The 22,499-nt window shown below is 35.6% G+C and overlaps 1 protein-coding gene across 1 annotated transcript; it reads right to left on the reverse strand.

Moving 5' to 3' along the window:
* Positions 1–3,848: 3,848 nt before the first annotated feature.
* On the reverse strand, positions 3,849–20,672 carry LOC101288450 (protein LEG1 homolog). Its single transcript, XM_033404030.2, has 6 exons — positions 20,372–20,672; positions 18,444–18,530; positions 16,778–16,962; positions 15,744–15,844; positions 11,783–12,021; positions 3,849–4,041 (listed from the first exon to the last, which is right to left on the reverse strand). Exons 1-6 carry the CDS (start codon positions 20,670–20,672, stop codon positions 3,908–3,910), a joined length of 1,047 nt encoding a protein of 348 aa, XP_033259921.1. The 3' UTR covers positions 3,849–3,907.
* Positions 20,673–22,499: the final 1,827 nt, after the last annotated feature.

Here is a 22,499-nt window from a genome sequence, read left to right on the forward strand (position 1 = left end):
CTTCACCATTGTATGCTCAGTACAAAAATCAAAAGAATTAGAGAGCTTAAAGAGAGACCCCCTTTTAAAGGCCTAGGACTAGAAGAGATAAGCATAACTTTATCTCACATAACTTTGGCAAAAATACAGCCCCACTGGATGGAGGATGGGAGGGACTTGGGAAAGTTCATTCTTGTCTGAGCCCCACTGATAGGGGAATCACAAAATCTGTTGAATTGCCAGTCATCTTTGCCACATTGTCAGATACAGAAAGTAAAATCTAGGCCAAGATGATTTAACAAACTTCAACTTCCCAGTATGTAAAGAATGAGGGATGAGATGAATGGTTAGAGTTTATTTCATTTAAAAATTATAAAATTTCTAAATTTTTGTAAGCTCTACTTTTACTAAAATTAGCTTTGGATTTAGTAAGGAGTTTTGAATTCACTGTAGGCTACAATAAAAAAAGAGAAAGATGCAGAAAAGAAACAGTAAATTGGAACATAGTTAAACGAGTTACCTAGCTTCCTCGCTTCCTCTAGTGATTGCATGCTCCCACTGATGCTCAGAATTCAGAAACCGTGCTGAAAACCTTGGCAGATGTTTTTAGTTAATTCAAGTATAGACAAAATAATAATAAATAGAATATCATTAATCAAAATATTTTTACAGTTGAACATGTCTGGTTCATAGTTAACATATATTAAACTTTTTAACGTTATATCCAACTACATTTTTGATATAAAAAAATTTAAGATTTTTCTTTACACTAGCAACTGCACTAAATTTTCTTGTATTTTAGCCTTTATGCCATGATATTTTTGTGACTTCAAGTTTCCATTAATTTGGCATTTAAAAAAATTATTTATTTATCTTAACCAAACTTGGGAAAAGTCATGCAAGGGAAAGTATAGTCTGCAGATTATACCACTTGCTTGTGTGGCTGCCCTGCCTCACTCTTAGTGTGGAAAAATATGGGGAAAAGAGTGATTCCTGACTCCTGAGACTTTGATGTGTAAGTTCTAACCAATCCCAGTCAAGGACCTCCTGTAGAAGGATTAGGGGTAGAGCAAGAGTCCAGGGATGTTAATGGAAATAACTGCTCATAACATAAAGTAATGGGAAATAAATATGATTTTCCCAACAGAGGACTAGTAGAAGAAAAAAGGGCAGTAGCTCAAGCTCAAGTCTTCTGTATCCTCTTTCTTGTTTATTAACTGATCAATCCATTCTGACATATTTGGTCCACCCAAAATTCACAACCGTTACTACTTTTTTTCTATTTCCTAATAACATTTCATTTTATGACTATTATTTTCCTTATTTTTAAAATATATTCAACATGTCTGTTATTTAAAATTCAAACACTACAGAAAGTTATTAAATGCAAATAAAACTTATCTTCTCCATCATCATCCCTTAACCTCCATACCATGATTTCTTGCCTGATATATATACTTACATATATTTAAGTTTTGGGCCCACTTCTACAAAAATAATTATATGAACTAGTGAATATAAATAAATGAATAAATTATTTGATAAAAACTCTGTATTTGCATAAAAGAGATTATATGAATGGAACTGTTCTATGCTATATATTTTTAACTAATCATGTATATTTTAGATATTAGCAAGTTAACAAATATTAACAGACATCATTCTCTTTAAATAATACATAACTTTCCACTGAATGGATTTATATTCTTTCCAGTTTTAAGCAATGCAAAGTGACATTTGATGTCTACTTTCATTAATTTAATTTGTTGGAATGGTGACAGATTAAATTGCTGGGAATGAATGTATGATCAGGTATTGCCAAATGGCAGTGAAAGAGTGTGGTATAGATTATGTTCTTATCAAAATAAAGACACACACACAAAAAAACCCCACACAAACTGTTTATTAAGATTCATAATTCTGCATAGACACCAAAAATGAGTATTAGCAAACTTTAAAATTTGTAATAGTCTAATATGCAAAAAATATCACTTCACTTTTTATGGGTCTTATTCTTTTAATCACTGCTGTATCCACTATTCTCTTCAGTTACTTATGTATCTTATAAATTTGAATATGAAGGCATAACATAATTTTAAAGAGCAAAACATGTTTTATTTTAAAATGTATATGAAAACATGCTAATTTTATACTAATTGAAATTAATTTTGTTAAATTGAATTTTGTTTTAAATAATTTCATCTTTTGGGATCAAAGTTAAAATTTTACCTACAACTTTTAAATGTCTTTAAATTTTCTAGGAAAACTGTCTCTCGTTATATGGGAAAATTTAATGAAGTTACAAGAAAACTGTTTCTAGAGATTTTGGAATTCATTCTTCATTGTTTTAACTAAATACTCCTGGAAATGTATAATAAAATAAAAATCCACAATGATAAATTTTCAAGGAACAGTGTTCTCCAATAATAACTAAAATGTTAACTGTCCAGTATAGATTCTCAGTTGAATAACTGGCAAATGCTGGTAAGTTAATAAAGGTAATAAAACGCTGATTGGACTTTTGGGATATTATTCTACTTAAATTAATTTCATGAAATTTAGAGGAACAGATTTTCATGGACAGTAGTCAAGAGGCAGAATATTTTAAATGAAAATCTGAATAGTGAATTTGAATTTCTAAAATGCTTAAAAATGAACTATTTGTTTTAGAATGTATTACCTGATTTAGCAGTGTTCTCTCTGAAAAAATTTAAAAATTATGTTCAGAAATTTTTAGTTCATATTTTATGGGATACTTCATTTTTATGGAATACTTCAGGGTCACAGAGGGCAACATTTCTCTCCTTTAAGAAGAGAGAGAGCTTCCCTGGTGGTGCAGTGGTTGAGAGTCCGCCTGCCAATGCAGGGGACACAGGTTCGTGCCCCGGTCCGGGAAGATCCTACATGCTGCGGAGCGGCTAGGCCCGTGAGCTATGGCCGCTGGGCCTGCGTGTCCGGAGCCTGTGCTCCGCAACGGGAGAGGCCACAACAGTGAGAGGCCCGCGTACCGCAAAAAAAAAAAAAAAAAAAAAAGAATGAGGAAGAAGGTGGTCTTTTTCCCCTCCCCGCTTTTCCTTTGATTATAGAAGTGTAGCCCACTAAGTTCTCAGGGCACAGCACCCTTTTGCTAGCCTGCCTGAAAGCCTCAGAAGTGTCCTATTCTAATAAATCACTTCTTATTTATCACTTTGCCTCTCACCGAATTCTTTCTTCGCTGAGCCATAAAGAACTGGAGCTCCTTGGAGCCCCCTGAAACTGACCTACTTTGTTCCTTTACTCTGTCCCTATCACTGGGAAAACCTTTATATGAAAGCTTCATGGGGCTCTACAAGTCACCACCTCCTAGCCAGTGGATACTGTCCTACGAGAGCAACCTTGAGAAATTTGATCCTTAAGCATTCATTATCAATTGTGGACCAAAGGAGGGGAAACTTACCTAATTGCTGTACACTTGTCAGTGAAAACACACACAAAAAAACCCTAACAAACTAATTATATATTCTATTTGCCAGGTCAGTTTTATGAGTTTTAAAACTTTAATTGAATGTCAGTACTTCATTTTAAAATGTTCTGGACTTTGGTTATAAATCAGCAAGACATTGCTCTAAATTTCATGAAATCGGGTTACATAGGATAACAACAGAAGAGCCATACAAGTTTATTGTCTGTTTATTAATTTCTTAGTGATTTGTGATAGCTTAATACAATTTTCTTTAGATCCTAAACATTTTAAGCGTTAATGAATTCAAAAATCAAGAATTATTAATTGAGCAAAATAATCATTGCATTAAGTTGAATTTAAAGTTAGGAATGCATGGACAAAATCCTAACAAATGAGCATAAGTCAAAAACACCAAAAACAAGAAAACTGTATGATTATAATTGTGTTAAATTTTGAAATTACTGTTGTTCAATTTGTTAGAATTGTTCATTTTAATTCATTAATCATTTCCAGAAACGTTGGATTAAAGATTGCAAGGATTGCTTCAGAAATCTCTTGAGCTAGCTTCTTTGCAACCTGTGTCTTCATTAAAATTTTCCATATAGTCAAAGATAGTGAATCTGGGAAAAACATAAAATAATTACATGTAAATTTAAATGTATATGCATTTGCTAAAATGTTTATTTTTTTTTAAATTCTATGTATTTTGGATACAAATATATATGTACATTACATGATAATTATACACATAAAGTTTTTTAATTTAAAATTAATTGACCAGATCTTCATACAAAAATCAGTAAGAAATATAAGCAATTAACCAGAAAACTGGGAAAAGCACACAAACAGAGTCAAAGAATTGTAAATTCATATGAGTGAAGTAGCACTTTCTACATTACACACAAATTATAGAAATTGCTATATGATAGTAGGTTGGAGAAAATGAGAACCTTAATTCATAGTTTTATAACAAAAATGTAAACTCCTGAAAATTTTTTTGAATACCATTTGGCAATATATGACCCATCAACTTGAATACAGTTCCTTTCTACACATTTATTGGTAAAATAATAAATTATGGCAAGAAATGTATACATAAAATGCCATTGTTACATTATTGCTACCAGCTTATAATGGAAAATAATGTCCACAGTTATGGTATATTCATTAAATGAAACACTACATATCATTTAAACAGAGTGGGTTGGATCAATATGTCCTGATACAGAAAAAGCTCCATGAAGATTTTTTAGTAAAAAGTATAGTGCAGAGCAGTGAGTATAATTTCACTTGTACAGACAACATAGGTTTTATTTATTCATTTATTTGCACTGTTTTAAGTATTTTTTAAAATTCAATAAATTTGCACCAAGGACTGATTTTTTAAAATTAGGTGGAAGACCAAGAGATACAAGTGAAGAAAGATGGTAAAGAAGACTTTGTTTTCATTTGATGTGTCACTTAGACTTTTTAAGTTTTAATATATTACATATACTTAAAAATAAATCAGTAAAATGTACAGCAATTAAAGTGCATTTTAACTAAAGAGAAAATAAGTTAGAGTTTTAAAAACAGTTTTTGAAAAGAAGAAATATTTTAGGTTAGATCTGTTACTGTATAAGAGGTAACAGTTTGGCAGTATCCAGAATACTTGGTCCCAGGTATACTTCTTTTTTTTCCTAGGCTCTTTGGGGATAGGAGGATAATGCTTAATTTCCATTAAGAGCTATTTTCATGAACATCCTTTGCTCCTTTCCATGGAGATAAAGCATGTTACCTGATTAATGGGTGTGAGCCTTCAGTTCATGCTTTTCGATTGGCTAGAGCTAATCTACTAAAGTCCTAAGATCCAGGAATAGCTCTTTTTCTCTTTTTCCTATCTAGACTAGTGAGGAAGTGATACTAGGATACTAACCTATTCTGCAAACTTTCCTTTGGGTGCCCTTTCCCAGGTCTAGATTAAGGGTATGTAGTAGGAAGAACATTGTTGCTGCATGCCTAAATCATATTCTTCAATTGTTTTCCAGCATTAAAGCTGAGGTTCCATTCACTCATTCCTTTGCTTGTCTCAACCGGTTTTGATTTTGCATAGGGGCAAAAAAAATGTGATCTATTGATACTGCACAATTACCAGTACTCATTCCTTGAGGGATTTAACTCATATATATAACACTAGTCATTACTTATATTGGAGGCTGCAAAAGCTAATGTCCACAGAGACTAGGAAGGTAACATAAATGTTTGAGATTAGATAAATATAGAAAATTAGTAGTGGGAGTTGTGCACCGTGCAGCTGTGCACCCAAGGATTGCAGTGTCCATGTTCACTGGGGCCAGATGTTTGCAGACCTAGCCATGTGAAAACCCATGGAGGGAATTCAGGGATCCTGGAATTTCACCTTAGGATAAATCTGGGGTGGAAATAAAGAGGGAGAATAATAAAGAGAAAATAATAAAGAAAATTAGTAGTGATGGTAGCTATAAAAACTATTTCAAGGAGAGGCAGTTCCTACTCAACTTCAGGAACTTGGTGACATGCAGAAATATGGGCCCACCATACCCTGCATTATAATGTTTTTAGGAGAGTCTCAGAAATTTAGATTCTTTTCATGAAATTTATCATTATTATATTTTCACAAATAATTTGATATTTTAAATATTTATATTTGTAGACCAAACGAAAATGCCTTGATCCATTATTGGGCCAGTGGTTTGCAAACTCTAATAATCGCCAAAATACTCTTCAATCCTAGATGTTTCCTTATTTATTTTCTCCCTGGATGATCTATCTATTGATATGTTGAAGTCCCCTAGTATTATTTTTTTGCTATTTATTTCTCCCTTCAGATCTGTTAATACGTGCTTTATATATTTAGGTCCTCCTATGTTGGGTGCATAAATATTTACAAATGTTGTATCCTCCTGTGGAATTGAACCTTTATTATTACATACTGATCCTCTTTGTCTCTTCTTACAATGTTTTTCTTAAAGTCTATTTTTTCTGATATAAGTATAGCTACCTGAGCTTTCTTTTGGTTTCCATTTGCATGGGATATCTTTTTCCAACCCTTCACTTTCAGTCTGAGTTTCCTTAAAGCTGATATGAGTCTCTTGTAGGCAGCATGCAGTTGGGTCTTACCTTTTATCCACTCAGCCATTCTATGTCTTTTGATTGGAGAATTTAGTCCATTGACAGTTAAAGTAATTATTGATAGGTATGGACTTATTGCCATTTTGTTCGTTGTTTCTGGTTGTTTTATAATTCCTTTGTGCTTTTCTTCTTTTCTTGCTCTCTTTCTATGTGACTGATGACTTTCTGTAGGATATGCTTAGATTCCTTTCTCTTTACCTTTTTTTGTATCTACTATAGAGTTTTGCTTTGTGGTTACCATGAGACTTAACATAAAATATGTTATATTTATAACAGTCTACTTTAAGCCTACAACTTAAGTTTGAAGACATTCTAAAGTTCTGCATTTTTACTCTCACGCCCCATCCCCCAAGTTTTATGTTCTCAGTGTCACAATTGACATCTCTTGTCTTATGTACCCATTAACAAGTAATTGTAGTTATAGTTATTTTTACTCTTTAGTCTTTTAATTTTCATACTAGATTCATAAATGATTAACCCACCACCATTACATTAGATTATTCTGAATTTAACTGTATTTTACCTTTATCAATAAAATCAATTTTATATGTTTTCCTGCTACTAATTAGCACCCTTTTGTTTCAGCTTTAAAAAGTCCCTTTAACATTTCTTATAAGGCTGCTTCATGGTGATGAACTCCAGCTTTTGCTTTTCTTCAAAAAGCTACCTTCAGTTCTGACAAACAGCTTTGCCAGGTAGAGCACTCTTGTTTGGCAGGGTTTTCTTTCAAGTGCTTTGAATATATTGTGCCACTCCCTCTGGCCTGCAAAGCTCCTGCTGAAAAACCTGCTGACAGTCTTATGGATGTTCCCTTCTACATAATAAGTTGTTTTTCTTCTGTTATTTTTAAGAGTCTCTCCTTGTCTTTAACTTTTGAATAATTTAATTATAATGTGTCTTGGTGTGGGTCTCCTTAGGTTCATTTTATTTGGAACTTAAGCTATCTTTACTCTGTATAATTTTTTTTTTTTTTTTTTTTTGGTCACACTGGGATCTTAGTTCTCCGACCAGGCGTCGAATCCATGCCCCCAGCAGTTCAGTGGAAGCACAGAGTCCTAACCACTGGACCACCAGGGAATTCCATGCTTCTTTAGTTGGATGAATTTCACGGCCTTGTCTTTGAGTTCGTTGATCCTTTCTTCCGCTTCAACAGTCTGTGGCTGAGCCCCTCTATTGAATTTTTTAGTTCAGCTATTGTATTCTTCAGCTCTGCGATTTCTATCTGGTATCTTCTCTGCGTCAAATTTTTTTACTTTTACTTTTTTACTTTACAATGTTCATGCATTGTTCTCCTGACCCCAGTGAGCATTTCATGACCCATATTTTGAACTCTTTATCAGGTAATCACTTATCTCTGTTTCATTAGGGTTTTCTTCTGAGGTGTTATCTTGTTCTTTCATTTGGAACATATTCCTTTTTTCTTCACATTTCTTGACTTTCTGTTTTGGTTTCTATGCATCGTATGAAACAGCCATCCCTCCCTGTCTTGAAGGAGTGGCCTTGTATAGGACATGAAATTCATCATTTAACCCTGACCCAGTTCTTGGTTGTTTTTCAATCTTTGTGATTGTCTAAGCAGTTTTTTGTGTGTGTGCTTAGTGTCTTCCAGTAATTGAGGGTGTGCCAAGACCTGTCAGTGTCCCAAAGGGGAGGATCTCAGGTAGCACCTAGATGTAGGCTTATTGTAAGCTGGATCCTCAGGCAATAGCTTTTGTTTGTTACAGTCCTGTGGAACCCATGAACTTAAACTCTGCTGGAGACTGCAGCCAGGCACTCAAGGGGTATCCCCTAGCATGGCAGCTGTAAAAAAGTGGGGCACCAAATGTGTGCACAATTTCCTTTCCAGGATATATCAGCAATCTGGAGAGAGACAGAGGAAGAGCGTGAATATGGCACCAATGGGATTCCAGTCTCTGGAGAATATTGTAGCCAGCCCCTTGATGTGCATTGAATTACAAGACTGCCGTTCAGTCTGCAGCTATGAAGATAAGCAAATAGGCCTCTTTCATGGAAAGACTGGGCCCATTTCAGTCTGCTGCCTCTGCTTTGGGCTCTGAGGGGCTTGCCACAGTGAGTTTGCACAAGCCCTTTGAGAAGTATCTCTCATTTACTCTAGCCTCCTGGGTCTCATGGATGCCATCCCTGTTGCCTTTCAAAGCTAGGTGTTTTGGCGGCCCGTCTCTCAGGTGGAAGTCTTAAAAGCTGAGATGGCAGATCCAAACCCTTCACTACTCAGGGAGAATCTGGGAGTTGTAAGATCCCTCCGAGGCATGTGTCACTGTGCCGGGGTGGGGGTGGGGGGGTTTATAGCACAGATCCTCCTTCCTGTTTCAATGTGGGATTTTTTTTCTCATTCGCCTGATGTGTAGGAGTCACTCAGCTAGTTTCTGGATTCTTTCCAGAAGGAATTGTTTTGTATGTAGCCCTAGATTAGGTGAGTCTATTGAAAGAGGTAAGCTCAGGAGCCTCCTATGTTGCTATCTGAATTGAAGCTTTTGAGATGCCCAAGCTCATTTTCTCCCACTTCTTCACGCATCACACTTCAGCAAACCGTTGTCCTCATTCAAAGAAAGGAGGATGAGTCAATGACCTTCTTGGTCAGGATGGGGGCAGTGAAGGGGTCAGCTGGCCTCAGCCTTGAAACATAAAGTTTAATAAGTTTTTAAAGCACTCTGAATTTCATTACCTTGAATCTAGCTTCTGACAGTTTTGAACCTTCACTCCGTCTTCATTGTTTATTTTCAATATCGCCCATGAAAAAAACAAAAAACCTATGCAAGCTTTCTTTTCTTACTACTTTTTTATTACCTAGTATTATTTCTCAGCTTTAATATGAGTTCTCTAGTGTTAGAATATGTGTAGTCAAGGTTTAAAAGCTGTTGCCACTGAAGATGGAGAGGTTGTTGAGAATTTTACATAATTAGAAATAAAAAAACTCCTCCATGCCAATTCTTATCATCAGTGAAAATGTTAAAGAGCTAACTTGAGGCCTAAAAAGTTTGATTTTACTTATTTATTCAAATGAATTTAACTCAGGTTCCTTGTGAAGAACGTCATAAAATACTTCTGGAGACTAAAAAGTGTTAAATGATACTTTGAAAGTATTTTTGTGAATGTAAATATGTATTTCTATTGAATTAATTTTAAATGTTCAGTTTTAAATGGCACTATTTGTATTTTAATTATGCTTTGCTTTTAATATATGTTTTCCCTATCCTCTGCTTATTTGGAAATTCCAAGGCCTTTGGCACTGTTCCTGAAGTCTGAGTGTCAGTGGGAATGTGGAGAGTGGTTGGCCATGAGAATAATGGATAGATAATAGTAAATGCCTTATTATGTGATATCTAAACAATTATGCTATCAAAGTTTTTTTTTAAATCAGTAGTTTTCAGTATTTAATCACCAATTTTTTTCTTGTGAGAGTAACTCAAAACCACATATTAAATCCAAAGCTAAATTTAAATAAAATTGAATCTTGTAATAAAATATTGTAGTATGGGCCTTCCAAGCTTTCAAGGACTTTCAACTCTTGACTCATTTCTTTACCCTTTACATGTTAACAGGTAAGAGCCAGCTTATACCATCCAGGCCTAGAATGCAATTATACTATGTAATAATTTGGCAAAGATGGCTAGGCAACTCCTAAAATTCATGCATCTCCTTTCATGGTGTAGATTTGTCACACAGCAGTGGTTCCTGGGCAACAATTTAATTCCTTAGCCCCCTTTGTGTCCAGATATGGGACAATGTGACTATTTCATACCAATAGAGTATGAGATGAAGTGAGAGAAATATCCAGGCTTTCTCCAACACTATAGTGTCTTTCTGCTGGTGAAATGTGAATAATGTAGAGGCCAGGGGCTGGAAGAACCACAGATGTAAGGATGTTCAGTCTGCTACTCATTGTGTGAAGGAAAGCTGCCACGGACTGAGAACACTGCCCTGGAACCATTACTGGAGCAAGAAAAGACTTCAGTTGTATGAAGCCCCTAAGACATTTGGGTTTTTTACTCTACTTAATGCAAATAAGAGTTCAAAAACTTATAGTTTAATGTTTTCTTTGCTTTTATGTCTTTTAAATCTTTCAGATTCACTTTGTTGTTTTTAAAATACTAATATTTTAATTATGTTTTAAGTTTGGTTCACTGCATAAGAGCATGTCTGGAAAATTAGGATGATGTAGTGAGTCAAACTTGCAATTAAAGATTTCTTCCGGTTTTCACTCTGCTAGGAAACCCTACAATTGAGGGGCTGAAGCAGAATACTTCTGCCATGACTAGTAAGGCTGGATGGAGGGAACTCACATAAGTCAGTTTGCTAGTTTTCTCATTAATCACGGCAGGTTTTCTTTTTTTTTTTTTTCTAAATCTGAGAGTGATATCAAGGATTTTCTTTAAAAAAAAAATACTATAACAACAACAAAAAAAAAGAATATATCTGTGTTTGTAGATGAATAAAGTACACGAAGTAGTCTGGTAGCTTCATGGGTAAATAAGGACCTGTATGGTCAGGCCCCATAAGATGGCTGCTCTCTTGCTGTCTGTATATGCCTTACTCCACCCGGCACTGCCTTACCCTTAATTTATGTGCATGATTGCCTCCCCCTCCTAAGCTGAAACTTTAATCAGTAGCTACCTTCGTGATCAGCTCAACCCTCAGCTAATGATTGTTCTAGTCCTCGGACCAAACGGCTCCAGTATGTTGGGTACTCAACAGGAAACAGTGGCCCATGCGAGTTTCTAACCCAAAGAGCTGAGGGGAGGCATATTCCAACAATCCCCCTGGAAACCAAGGAGCCCTTCTGATGTCACGTCCCTTATAACTGATAGCCTCCTCCTCCCCTGTGTAGCGAAGGTTGTTACTGTGTCCTGCCGGCTATTGGCTGTACCACCGTGGGGTGTCGCTCCAGGCCCTTTGCCTCTGACTTTGTAAGATTTCCTGTCTGGTAAATGGCTGAAGTCTCTGTAGCTGACATGGCTGGGCTGTTGCAAGGATTGCAAGACTGTGGGGTGCAGTCTAACAGGACCCATAAGAAGGGACAAGCCATGAATGCAAGGACCAAAATGTGTGTAATGGATACCCTTAAGAAACCATGACTTTCTTTCAGAGTATGTGCTTTAACAACATATATCTCTGATAATCATCATTTCTTCCTTTATCTATTCAACACAATATTGATTTTCTTTAAGGTATTGTTTATAAGGCCTTTACCTGTAGCGTTATCCACTTGGTGAAGAAGATTTAGACCAAGCAGGACTGTGTTCTGAAAGTCAGTAAAGTCACTGATGAAGGGGGCTTTATCCCCATCAACAAGCACTCGTGGTGGCAGGCCCTTCTGGAACCCAGATACTTGAATAAAGGTTGTAGGAAAGCTGGCTGCAGCTAAATAGTCCAAAGCCACACACCAATCTCTTCCAAAATCTGCTTCTGGTTTAGAATAATATTCTAACCTAAAAGACAAGTGGAAACATGTACAATTATAATTACTCCACTCAGAATTTCAGCCTCGTCATTTTCTAGGAAAGATCACCTTCTGCCAACAAACTAAGAATATAGTTTTTAGTTTTAGAATTTGATGGCTTGAGTGCCTGCCTTTGAAGATATAACTAGTTAAAATTTTAAATTTGGAAAGGACCATCCCATCAGTTGTTTATATTTTATTTTGAGTTTTTTATCTCTATTAACCAGATACCTTATACCTTGGGAATCATATAACCAGGTGTTAGACTATGACTAAATAGTAGAAATGTGCAGATAAAAATAAAAGTTTCCAAGGTAAAATCTCTGCTAGACTCAGACAGCCTTAGTAAAACTGTTGATTTCCTAGCGTCAGGAGACCCCTAAAACACTGAGCACCCTAGAGAGACAGATGTCTGATTTTCTGGTCTGATTCTCTGAATACATGGGTTTTATTCTAGTGGAGGAAATCTTCCGGGAAACCAAACTCTCACCTATTTGGGGAACAAGTTATTACAGTGGAAAGGTTAGGGTGTAGTAATTAGTTTTATAACTATATAATTCATGGCTCCTGTCCCCACCCACTGCTGAACAACTTGCAGGTTTTGAACGAAGTTGTTCCCCCTGAAACACTGTCTACTCCCTGCTTTGCTCACCAGCTACATTCTCTTTTAAGTCTCATCATAGGTGTCACCTCCTTCACAAAGTTTGCCATCCCACCTGAGGTGGAATCAACTATTTCCTACTCCACTATATTCCCAAAGCACTATACTACTCATATATTTAAAAGTTTGTTTTCTCTTTAGATTATATTCAATTTTCTAGTAATTAGGTTATATCCTAATTTTTCTGTTTCCAAAGTACATATGTAGGGTCTATTAAACAGAAAACATTTGCATCATGTTTGTCAATGTTAAGCAAATCATGACATAGCCCAGAGAAGAAACCTTGCTGTGTTTCATTCACATGCACACAGGCTCCTCCCTGCCTCTAACACCCAGAAGTGGAAGACTGCATACAGTGGACTCTTAATGAGAGAAGAGTTTGGTTTGGATTCACAGTTGACTATTTTTAGTCACATCACAGCTGATTATGAAGTAAGGATTAAAGGAAATGTGAATTCATACGGATTTTGACCAATAGCCACATGTCCCTAGTAACAATGGGTTAAACAAATTGCAGGGGAGTCAGCAACACTAGGAAAGGGGGAAAGGGATGTGGGCACCAGATCAAGACACAGAGGCCATAGGAGCACAAGTGAAATTCAATGGAAGCCTTTCACATTATTCTATTGAATGTGCTATTGAACAATTGAACCAATAAGTCAGTTAAAATATGTCCAAGCAAAAAGAAAAATACACCTTAAAAGGCTCATTTTAATTTAAAATATATTTTAAAACATAAAATATATACATGTAGCAGCCAATCTGCGGATCCAGGACCACAGTTTTATTTAAGTATATGTAGACTACACAGGGTTCAGTATTGTCTCATGTAAAGAAACAACTAGTATTTATTTTTACCTAAAGAAAGTAACTCATGAGGTTTTAAGGAAGTTCCCAGGCTGTACAGATTGTAAACATGGCCTCAATTCTTCAATACTCTCTATGTCCCTGTTTTTTGGCTTGTCATTTTCCAGTGCCCCTTCCCCAGATACACACTACCATGTATAAAATAGATAAATAAGGATGTACTGTATAGCACAGGGGACTATATTCAATATCTTGTAATAAACTATAATGGAAAAGCATAAAAAATAATATAGATACATATGTATGTATATGTACCTATACATGTATATAAATATATATTTATATACATGTATATAAATATATATATATTTATATACATATATTATAAAACCAAATTACCTTGCTGTATACCTAAAACTAACACAATATTGTCAATCAACTATACTTCAATTAAAAATTAAATATTAGCCTACTTGACACAGCATAAGCTTAAAATGCATTTTCACACTTGGTTTCTCTCTCTTGCTATTCTGTCATCACAGTGAAGAACACCCAGGCTTGCCTGATGGAGAACGAGAGACAAGTGGAGCAGAGCTGAGCTTTCCCACTCGCCCCTGTGGGGCCGGTAAAAATCAGCCAACATGACATGAGCTCAGGAAAGATCCGCAGAGCTGCCCGGCTAAACCTCAGGCACGTGAGCAATCAACACTTACTGTCATATGACGCTGAGGGTTAATGGCTGTTGATTGTGCCTCACATTCGTGTGAGAAAAACTGGATGCAATACAGGGCCTCACATCTAATTAACTGCAGAGTCAGGACTGAAACCCTAGCAACTTGGCTTTAAAGTTCATGTTCTTTACAACTGCCCTCTACTGCCTCTTGTGATGATGATAGTTAAGCATGATGCATAGATAGATTTAATCCCCCAAATTACCCTATGTAGTATGTACTGTTATTATTACAAGTTCAAAGTTGATAAAACTGAGTTTATCACTGTTTGGATTGCCCAATTTAATACCTAGTTGTTGAAACCAATAGGTAAAGAAGGACATATGCTGTGAATCTGCTAATCGGGTGATTTATTTACCTTACTGGATGATGGAGTTCATGAGACAGACAACAACCAGTGGAATATGAGGTACCCAACATTCTTGCGTGGATTTGCAAATTTGCTTGTATAATGCCAATGAGCCCTGATTTTGGTTGTTGTTGTTGTTCCTGTTTTATACTATACCCAGATTTCTAGCCCATACTTCACTCTTGGGGATTGACTCCACCCCCTAAGTAGTGTCTGTAATCATTGATTTTATGCACCAACTTGACTGGGCCACAGGGTGCCCAGATATTTGGTCAAACATTATTTTGGGTATTTCTGTGAGGGGATTTTTGGAAGATATTACCATATAAATCTGTAGACAGAGTAAAGCAGCTTGCCCTCTATAATGTGGATAAGCTTCCTCCAATCAGTTGAAAGCCTGACTAGAACAAAAATTAATCTTTCAGTGAGTAAGAGAGAATTCTCTTGGCTGATGGCCTTCAGACTGAGACATAGGCTCTTCCTGGTTCTATAGCAGCTGCAGCCTTTTTACTTGAACTGGACGTTGGCTTTGCAAATTATAGATTTGCCACCCTCCATAGTCATAGGAGCCAGTTCCTTACAAAAATCTATATCTATCTATCATCTATCTATAAATCTATCATCTCCTATTGGGTCTGTCTCTGTGGAAAACACTAACTAATACAGTGCTATTCACATCTTAACACAAATCATTCTTACACTCTCAAATCTAGGTGTATAATACTTCTAAGTGTACCTGTGGAGTGGCTTGATAATCTTCTAGGCTATTTAGTATGCAAACCCTGATGCTACTGAATTTTCTTCCCCAAGTATGTAGCTACCATATTATGTGCCTATGATTAAAAAAAACAGTGATAATTTCTTTTCTTTTTTTTTTAATAGAGAGAAATTTGTTGTATGTTTTTTTGGTTGGTTGGTTGGTTAGGTGGTGGTTGGTTGGTTGGTTGGTACAAGATTTTTTTTCTCAAATTTTTGCCCCTTCTTCACAAAACAATTTTTAAGCCTGATCATACTAAAATAATCACACATCATCATTAAAATCCCCAATGATTAAATATAACATTTAATAGGAAGATTTATATTAGAAAACGAATAAAAAGGCATAAGTAAGATGAAAAATTATTTGCCGTATTAAGTAGAAATAACTTGGGATCCATTCTTACCTATCTTCAAAAATTTTGTAAGCATCTTTCAAGGATGAGAGATGTGCATCCCACAAGTACTTCAACAAGTCATCAAAGCTACTAGAAGGTGACTGCAAACGCTATAGTAAAGAGAAGAAATGTATTCATATTTGAGCAACTATAACAATTCTCTACAATTTAATTTTGTTCACGTTTACAATTTAGCAATATTCTACATGACAGGAAAATTTTGTTTCTATGGATTAATTTGTGTAAGCCATTAGTGACTAACACTCTGTAAAGACTATAATAATTATCTATTATTAGTAGTAATATTGAGTGCATCTATAAGAGATGAACTGCATGTGTTTTCCCGAAAGTCAGCATTTTATACTGACCTAGAGAACTTTACTTTTTGATTAGCAGTTGTTTTTCTGCTACCATAGTTGAAATTACCACAAAAGTTTAACATTAAGAAAAGGGGGAAGTTACCAGAATATTTAATTTAATCACATCTTTAAAAATGAACTAATAATCTATAGAACTAGTAAATCTATCTTTTAGCATTGATTTTGGTTCATGAGTGTGCTTAACCAATGTATTTTATTTTGGTCACTGAATATTTGGTTTTGATTGCCACGTAATTGTTTAGATATACCTATTTGTGACCGATTATCAAATCACTTGAAATAAGTTAATTGACTATTCTAAAACCAACTCCATAATCATATTTCTCCCAAGTGTTATTGCTCAGTTGACTTGAAGGTTCAATTTACCAGAATAATCCTTTCATTCAGTGAGATATCCTATGTGCTCTCACATTTATGTATGGCTTATTTAGTGTGAGAAAGTGGATAGATTTTCTGTTAATGCTGCATTGGTTCAGAGGGTGTAAATGACATGTAATGCCCTGCTGTAATGTAATGACATTAATATAGCTGGCATAAAATTTTACATTTTTATAGCATATAATGCACACAAAAACCTAAACAGAAAGCATTATACAAAAAAAAAGAAAAGAAATTACCTTACCATCTCCTAAGAGAATAAATTATAAAACTTAATAAAGGCACCTTGTAAAGGGCATTCCACTTCTTCATCGTCTTAGGAAAGGATGACTGACAACTAGAAATATTAAGACAAAACTTTGTCTGGTCCTTGGGTGGTGGCAAAAGCAGGACTTGATCTGATGATATCCCCATTATGCCAGAATCAACCGCAGCAAGGAAGGGTAGTGCACATAGAAAGTAATTTATATCTGTAATTGCAAAGTACTTGTTATTACCACAAGCACTAATAAATGTGATAGAGGATATTTTTTTTTTTTTTTTGATAGAGGATATTTTAAAGTAATCTGTAAACCATTAAGCAAAAACTCACAGATCCAGGAACATGAAAAAAAAGTCACTGCAAAATATTGAAAATCTCCCTAAGGATCCTATACATAACTTTAACATGTTTCTGTTAATAACCCTACAATTAGAAATGAATATGGGTTAAAATAGTTGACTACAATATTTTAAAACAAAAAGTAATTTTCATGAATTTGGTACCATTCATTTTTCAAAGCATTATGTAAAAATGAAAGAAAGATATCTACTTGTGCAAAGAATGATACAACACCTCTAGCTGGGGTTTTACCATGAAATGTGATTTTTTTCCTAAATTATCTTAATATGGTTATAGTATTGATATTTTGTATTTTATTTAACCAAGTTTAATGTGCAACCATGACATCACAAAGTCTTTGTCTTACATTAGGTCTTTAAAGCAAAAATGTTGGGTAAGTGTTGGCAATAGATCTTTGGATAATTAAATTAACACTGAATTAAGATTTTTAAAATTTCTCTCTAAATGGAACCTATTCCAGCAAATTTAGACATCATGATATAGTTGACTGTAAAGCTTGTTGTACTGATTCCCACTGGTGATGCAGAACATTTTTCATCATAGACATGTATTTTGAATGCAGTCCTACGCCCCAGGGTAGCAGGCTTATACTCCAAACTATGGAGTCCATGTGAGACAAAAGAAGCCTGAATTCTAGATCCGTAGTCATGACTATTTGTGAGTCTGAAAAGACTCCATTGGTATCCTATGAGAAAAATAGGTAAAGGTGTATATGATGTGTGTCACTGCAAGAAAGTGAAATTTAATGTGACCTTGTTTCTAATTATTGGGAAATATCTCTAAGAAAGTGAGTGTAAATTAATTTCACTACTAAAATAAAAAATAAAGCTAAAGAATTAGAAACTACCTTCTAATTATTTTAGTATTAAATATCTGACAGAGGCCTTAGATTACCGATTGATAGAACAATTTGTGGTAGATTAATCTCTGACATTTTTATGAGTTTCAAAGTTAAACACATTTTATCTGAGCAAAATGAGAAGAAAGCATTATTTTCTTGTCCTCTCCTTTCTCATCCTTCCTCGTCCTTGGAGACCCTCTGGCTAGTGGGACCTCCCATCTAACTGCCAATGCTGGTCGTTCAAAGGCCATCGTCCTTTGCTGTTCCTCAATTCAGTCCCCATGTGAAATATGTCCTAAGGAATCATTATTAAAATTGTGGCCATAAATCGTAGAATGTGACATAAAGGCCACAAGGGACATGATGAAGTAAATTCCTTTTTACAGAGGAATAGTGCTGTTTTTGTTTTGTCTCTGTCCCTCAGATTTTAGGTTGAATATTTTCTTTGCGGGAAGGTTATTACCTATTTTTCTATTAAATGAACATACCAGCCCACCAGCTGTCCACAGAGATGCACAAACGATCTCCATATTCATAGCCACAGTCTGTCCTTCGGCTGGGATCAACTAATCTGCCTAGAAGAGAGAGGATGCATGGATTATTTATTATGCACATTTTGAAGCTGGTGATAATTGTTTCTTACCTAGGCGCAGTTTGTTTGCAAAGATGCACAAACATTTCTCTGTTGATGACTTGTGTTTATCTTCCTATCACTCTTTACCCTTCATTTCCCATCTCAGAACCAATTTCTATTCCTTGATCTAACATCACCGCAGTATTCCACTTTTGGATTATCTGTTTTGAATATTACTTGCTTTTGTAATTATTCTCCTTTTCCTAACGTAATCCTTCTCAAAGCAATGATTGATAAAGAACTTGTTAATGCTATTAACCTGCATGAATATTACAAGTGTGAGTTTTCCTAATTGATTATTCCTCAGACTGCACACGCACGTGAGCGTGCACACACACCTGCACTCAGTCACGTATACCTATGCCATGCTATTTCCAGGCTCTTTTCTGTAGCTTAATTTTCCATATTATTAAATCAGAATAGAATTTCTGGTGGTGGACCTAGGCATTGATATTTTTAAAAACTAGGTATTTCTTTTCAACGTGCAGCTACACGCGAGAACCTCTGCTTTTGTTCATTCTTTTATTCCCTAGTAGATTTTGTTTCTTTTTCCACAGTGAAATTCTGTCCACATTTCAAATCTCAGTTCAAATGCATTTTTTTCTTCTGATTACTCCAGCTGACTCCACTGTGTCCCTTGTTTTGCACTTTAATTTTTAACAAAGAGTTGTTATTTATTGTTCTCTGTTTAATTTCTAATACCTTTCCTGTTTCAATTGTGTTGTAAGGTCTTTGACGGCAGGGAAACTGTCTGCAATACTTACTTACCTGCACCCCACAGCTGCTTTTAGAAAATGCTGGAGACGTATAAGCCCATCATTGGATGAGTTTAGTCAGGCTTGATCATAATATGTGAATGTAATGAAAGAATAAGAAAAGCATTCAGCCTCCATCTACCGCTGGCCCCCAAGGCCCCGGAGTCTGGCATGCCTCCCATGGTGGACTACGTGCTAATAATTTCTCCTGGATCTCTATCTTTTGGACTCTGAGGAAAGCCAGATAAATAGGAGTTGGTTTGAGTCTCAAGACATCACCTGACAAAGGTGCATGAATTGCCAACTTCGGTAGCTCCTGTATGTGACTCCTCCTCAGATCTTAGATAAACCTTAATCTTCTCTCTATATTTTTTCCATCAGAACAGAACAAAATTCCTTATTGGTGGTGTTATCAGTATGGAGTGAAGGAAGCACCCACTCTGTTTCATGAGCTTCTCCGTCAGCCAAAATATCTTATCATTTGGAGTCTTTGGCCCAAACATATCTTCTAACTAAACACTAGAATGTATTTTATTTTTGAAAGGAATCAATCTTTTGCAGAGAAACATCCTCATGAACAAGGTGCCACTCCTGTTCTCTCCATCTCCATATATAGGTTATCATAGTTAGAACTTTACAAAATTCAAACTAATTTGACATCACCTTCTGCTTTTAGTCCATATCTCCATGACTGTTTTCTTCATCCCAGTGCTTAGAATAGAGTCTGGCACCTAGTAGGACTTCAATAAATATTTGTAGAATGGCCAATAGGTTGGATATGAAGTCTTTTTGTGTTTGGCAACTATGCCATATGCCCCATTGCAGTTTCTAGTCAAATCAGGCAACACAGAAAGATTGATGGAGGAGAAGGAGAAGCAGTAGAAAAATAATGGTTATGAGGGGAAAAGAGGAAAAAGAAAAGAATCAATTTTCAAAGACATGCTTTGGTGTATACAGAGTTCCACTTCCCAATTACAACATGGTTAGATTGGAAGATCATTAGAATAAAAACAAGGGTCATTCTTACCTGTAGTATATTGCCAGCCATGCTGTAAAGGCAATCCCCATAAAAAATTTTGTTCATTATCTGGTGCAAATTTTTCAAAATAACTGGCTGTTTTGTTCATGAGGATTTTATACATCCCCATTCTCTTAGAGTATACCCAGGGATCAATAACATACTTTCCATTCTCCACCCTGTAGTCACTGAACTGACCAGGACTCTCATTCCACAGGGGGGGATACAGATCTGAGAGACTGAAAGCTCCTGCTAAAGAAACAGAAATGCAACCAACTAGTGCACAGGCCCAAGGAGGAAGGAAAGCCATCACTCCCGAGCTGGGGGTGGAGATTGTGGCAGAGCTTTTATTGGGAAGTGGAGGAAGGAGTCATGGTATTTGCTTACATCCTAGCATATCAAATCTCTGTTCTTTTTCCCAGAGATCACAGTCCTTCCCTGGGAAAGTCTTACCAGTGAAAACAGGTTGCTTCCCCAGGTAAACAGAACAAACTAGATGATACCAGAAGAGAGAGGGAAGGGAAGGGGGGCAGTTGGAGGTAGGGAATTAAGAGATACAAACTACTATGTATAAAATAAATAATCAACAAGATCATATTATACAACACAATATACATATAGCTATTATTTTGTAATAAATTTAAATTGAGTATAATGTATAAAAATGTTGAATTACTATGGTATATACCTGAAACTAATATAACATTGTACATCAACTATACTTCAATTTAAAAAAAGGAAATGAAACAAATCGGGGGCTTCCCTTGTTTAATAACATCATCAATATATTATTCACATGACAGTTGAAAAAAGCTGTTGAAAATTTTAATGTTGAATGAGTCAATATTTTAAACACTTTTAGGAAACTGCTACTATATTTACATTGTCCTTTAACGCCTATGAAGTTAAACACACTCCTACACATCTGTCTTGACCTTATTCATCTGGAAATATAAAGACATGGAATTTACTTATCTTTGCAGAAAAGAGTTTACATAGCAAACCTGAGATTGCTATTATAAGAAAAACCTGCTGGCAAGGTTGACCTTGGCTGGCATTTGTGTACTTAGCTCTCAAAGTTCCCAATCTACAGCTAAGTGACAAGCTGATTAACTCTACCTAGACTGTGCAAACAATAAGGTATGTGTGAAACACCTGCTTCCTAGTAGAGTCTGGAATTTTCGTATGTGACCAGCCCCCTAGTAAACCAGAGGATGCCTATGTGACTAGCCCCCCATAAACATCTTGGGCACTGAGCTTTTAATGGGCATCCCTGGGTGGAAACATCACACATATGTTGCTGCACGTTTGTTGCTGTGGGGAAAGTGTGCCCTGTGTGACTTCTCACGGGAGGGAGAGAGCATATCTGGAAACCTACACATGCATTCCTCTAGACTCTGCCTGCGTCTTTTCCCTTAGGGTTCAGCTGCATATCCTACTACATCACTGTAGAGAATCTTATCTATGAGTATAACTACATGCTGAGTCCTGTGAGTACTTCTAGAGAATGTTTGATTATAGGTCCCTGATGGAAAACCTTCAGATGCCCATTAGTTTATCTCTCACCAAAGACTAAGAAAAAACTTTTTATACATTTAGTTAGTATATTTATTGAATATGAAAACTACTAGCTCCCATACTGAATCACATATCTCTAGATTCCAGAGGGAAAGAAAAAGTCTAACCAATTCTAATTTCAGGTGTAATTTTCAACTAATATAAAAAAAAATTCCTGGTGACTACAATTTCATTATAAAGGAATGGAATCCTCTAAAAGGGCTGAGTTTTCTCCATGCAAAAGCTATTCAACTAGTGTTTGCCGGGGGCGGGAGGGGGGGTAAAGTACGTGAAATTGATATATTGGCTAACATATAAAATAGTTGAATTTTGGAACTCCTGCATCAGAACCTAAAGAATAGCTTAGGTTAGGATGGCCTATAATATTATAGATAAAGCTACAGACACCTTCCAGGAGTTCCCAAGCCTAAATTATGATTTAAAAATATATCACATATGATATTAGAGTACTTCCTTCTCAAAAAAAAAAGCTTTAATATATTGCACAGTAAATATGAATGTTGATATACTAGAATTTATGAAAAATATATGAAAGATCCACTTAATAGAAGTTTCTGTT

The sequence above is a fragment of the Orcinus orca genome, chromosome 12 (assembly GCF_937001465.1).
Source record: "Orcinus orca chromosome 12, mOrcOrc1.1, whole genome shotgun sequence".
Taxonomy (NCBI): Eukaryota; Metazoa; Chordata; class Mammalia; order Artiodactyla; family Delphinidae; genus Orcinus; species Orcinus orca.

Coding starts and splice junctions, on each gene's coding strand:
- LOC101288450 (XM_033404030.2), bottom strand. CDS start 20,672: ATGGCTTTCCTTCCTCCTTGGGCCTGTGCACTAGTTGGTTGCATTTCT. Junction 16,963..18,443: donor TGTGGACAGCTGGTGGGCTG/GTATGTTCATTT, acceptor TTGCAATTACAG/ATATAAATTACTTTCTATGT. Junction 12,022..15,743: donor TACAAAATTTTTGAAGATAG/GTAAGAATGGAT, acceptor CTTGTCTTTTAG/GTTAGAATATTATTCTAAAC.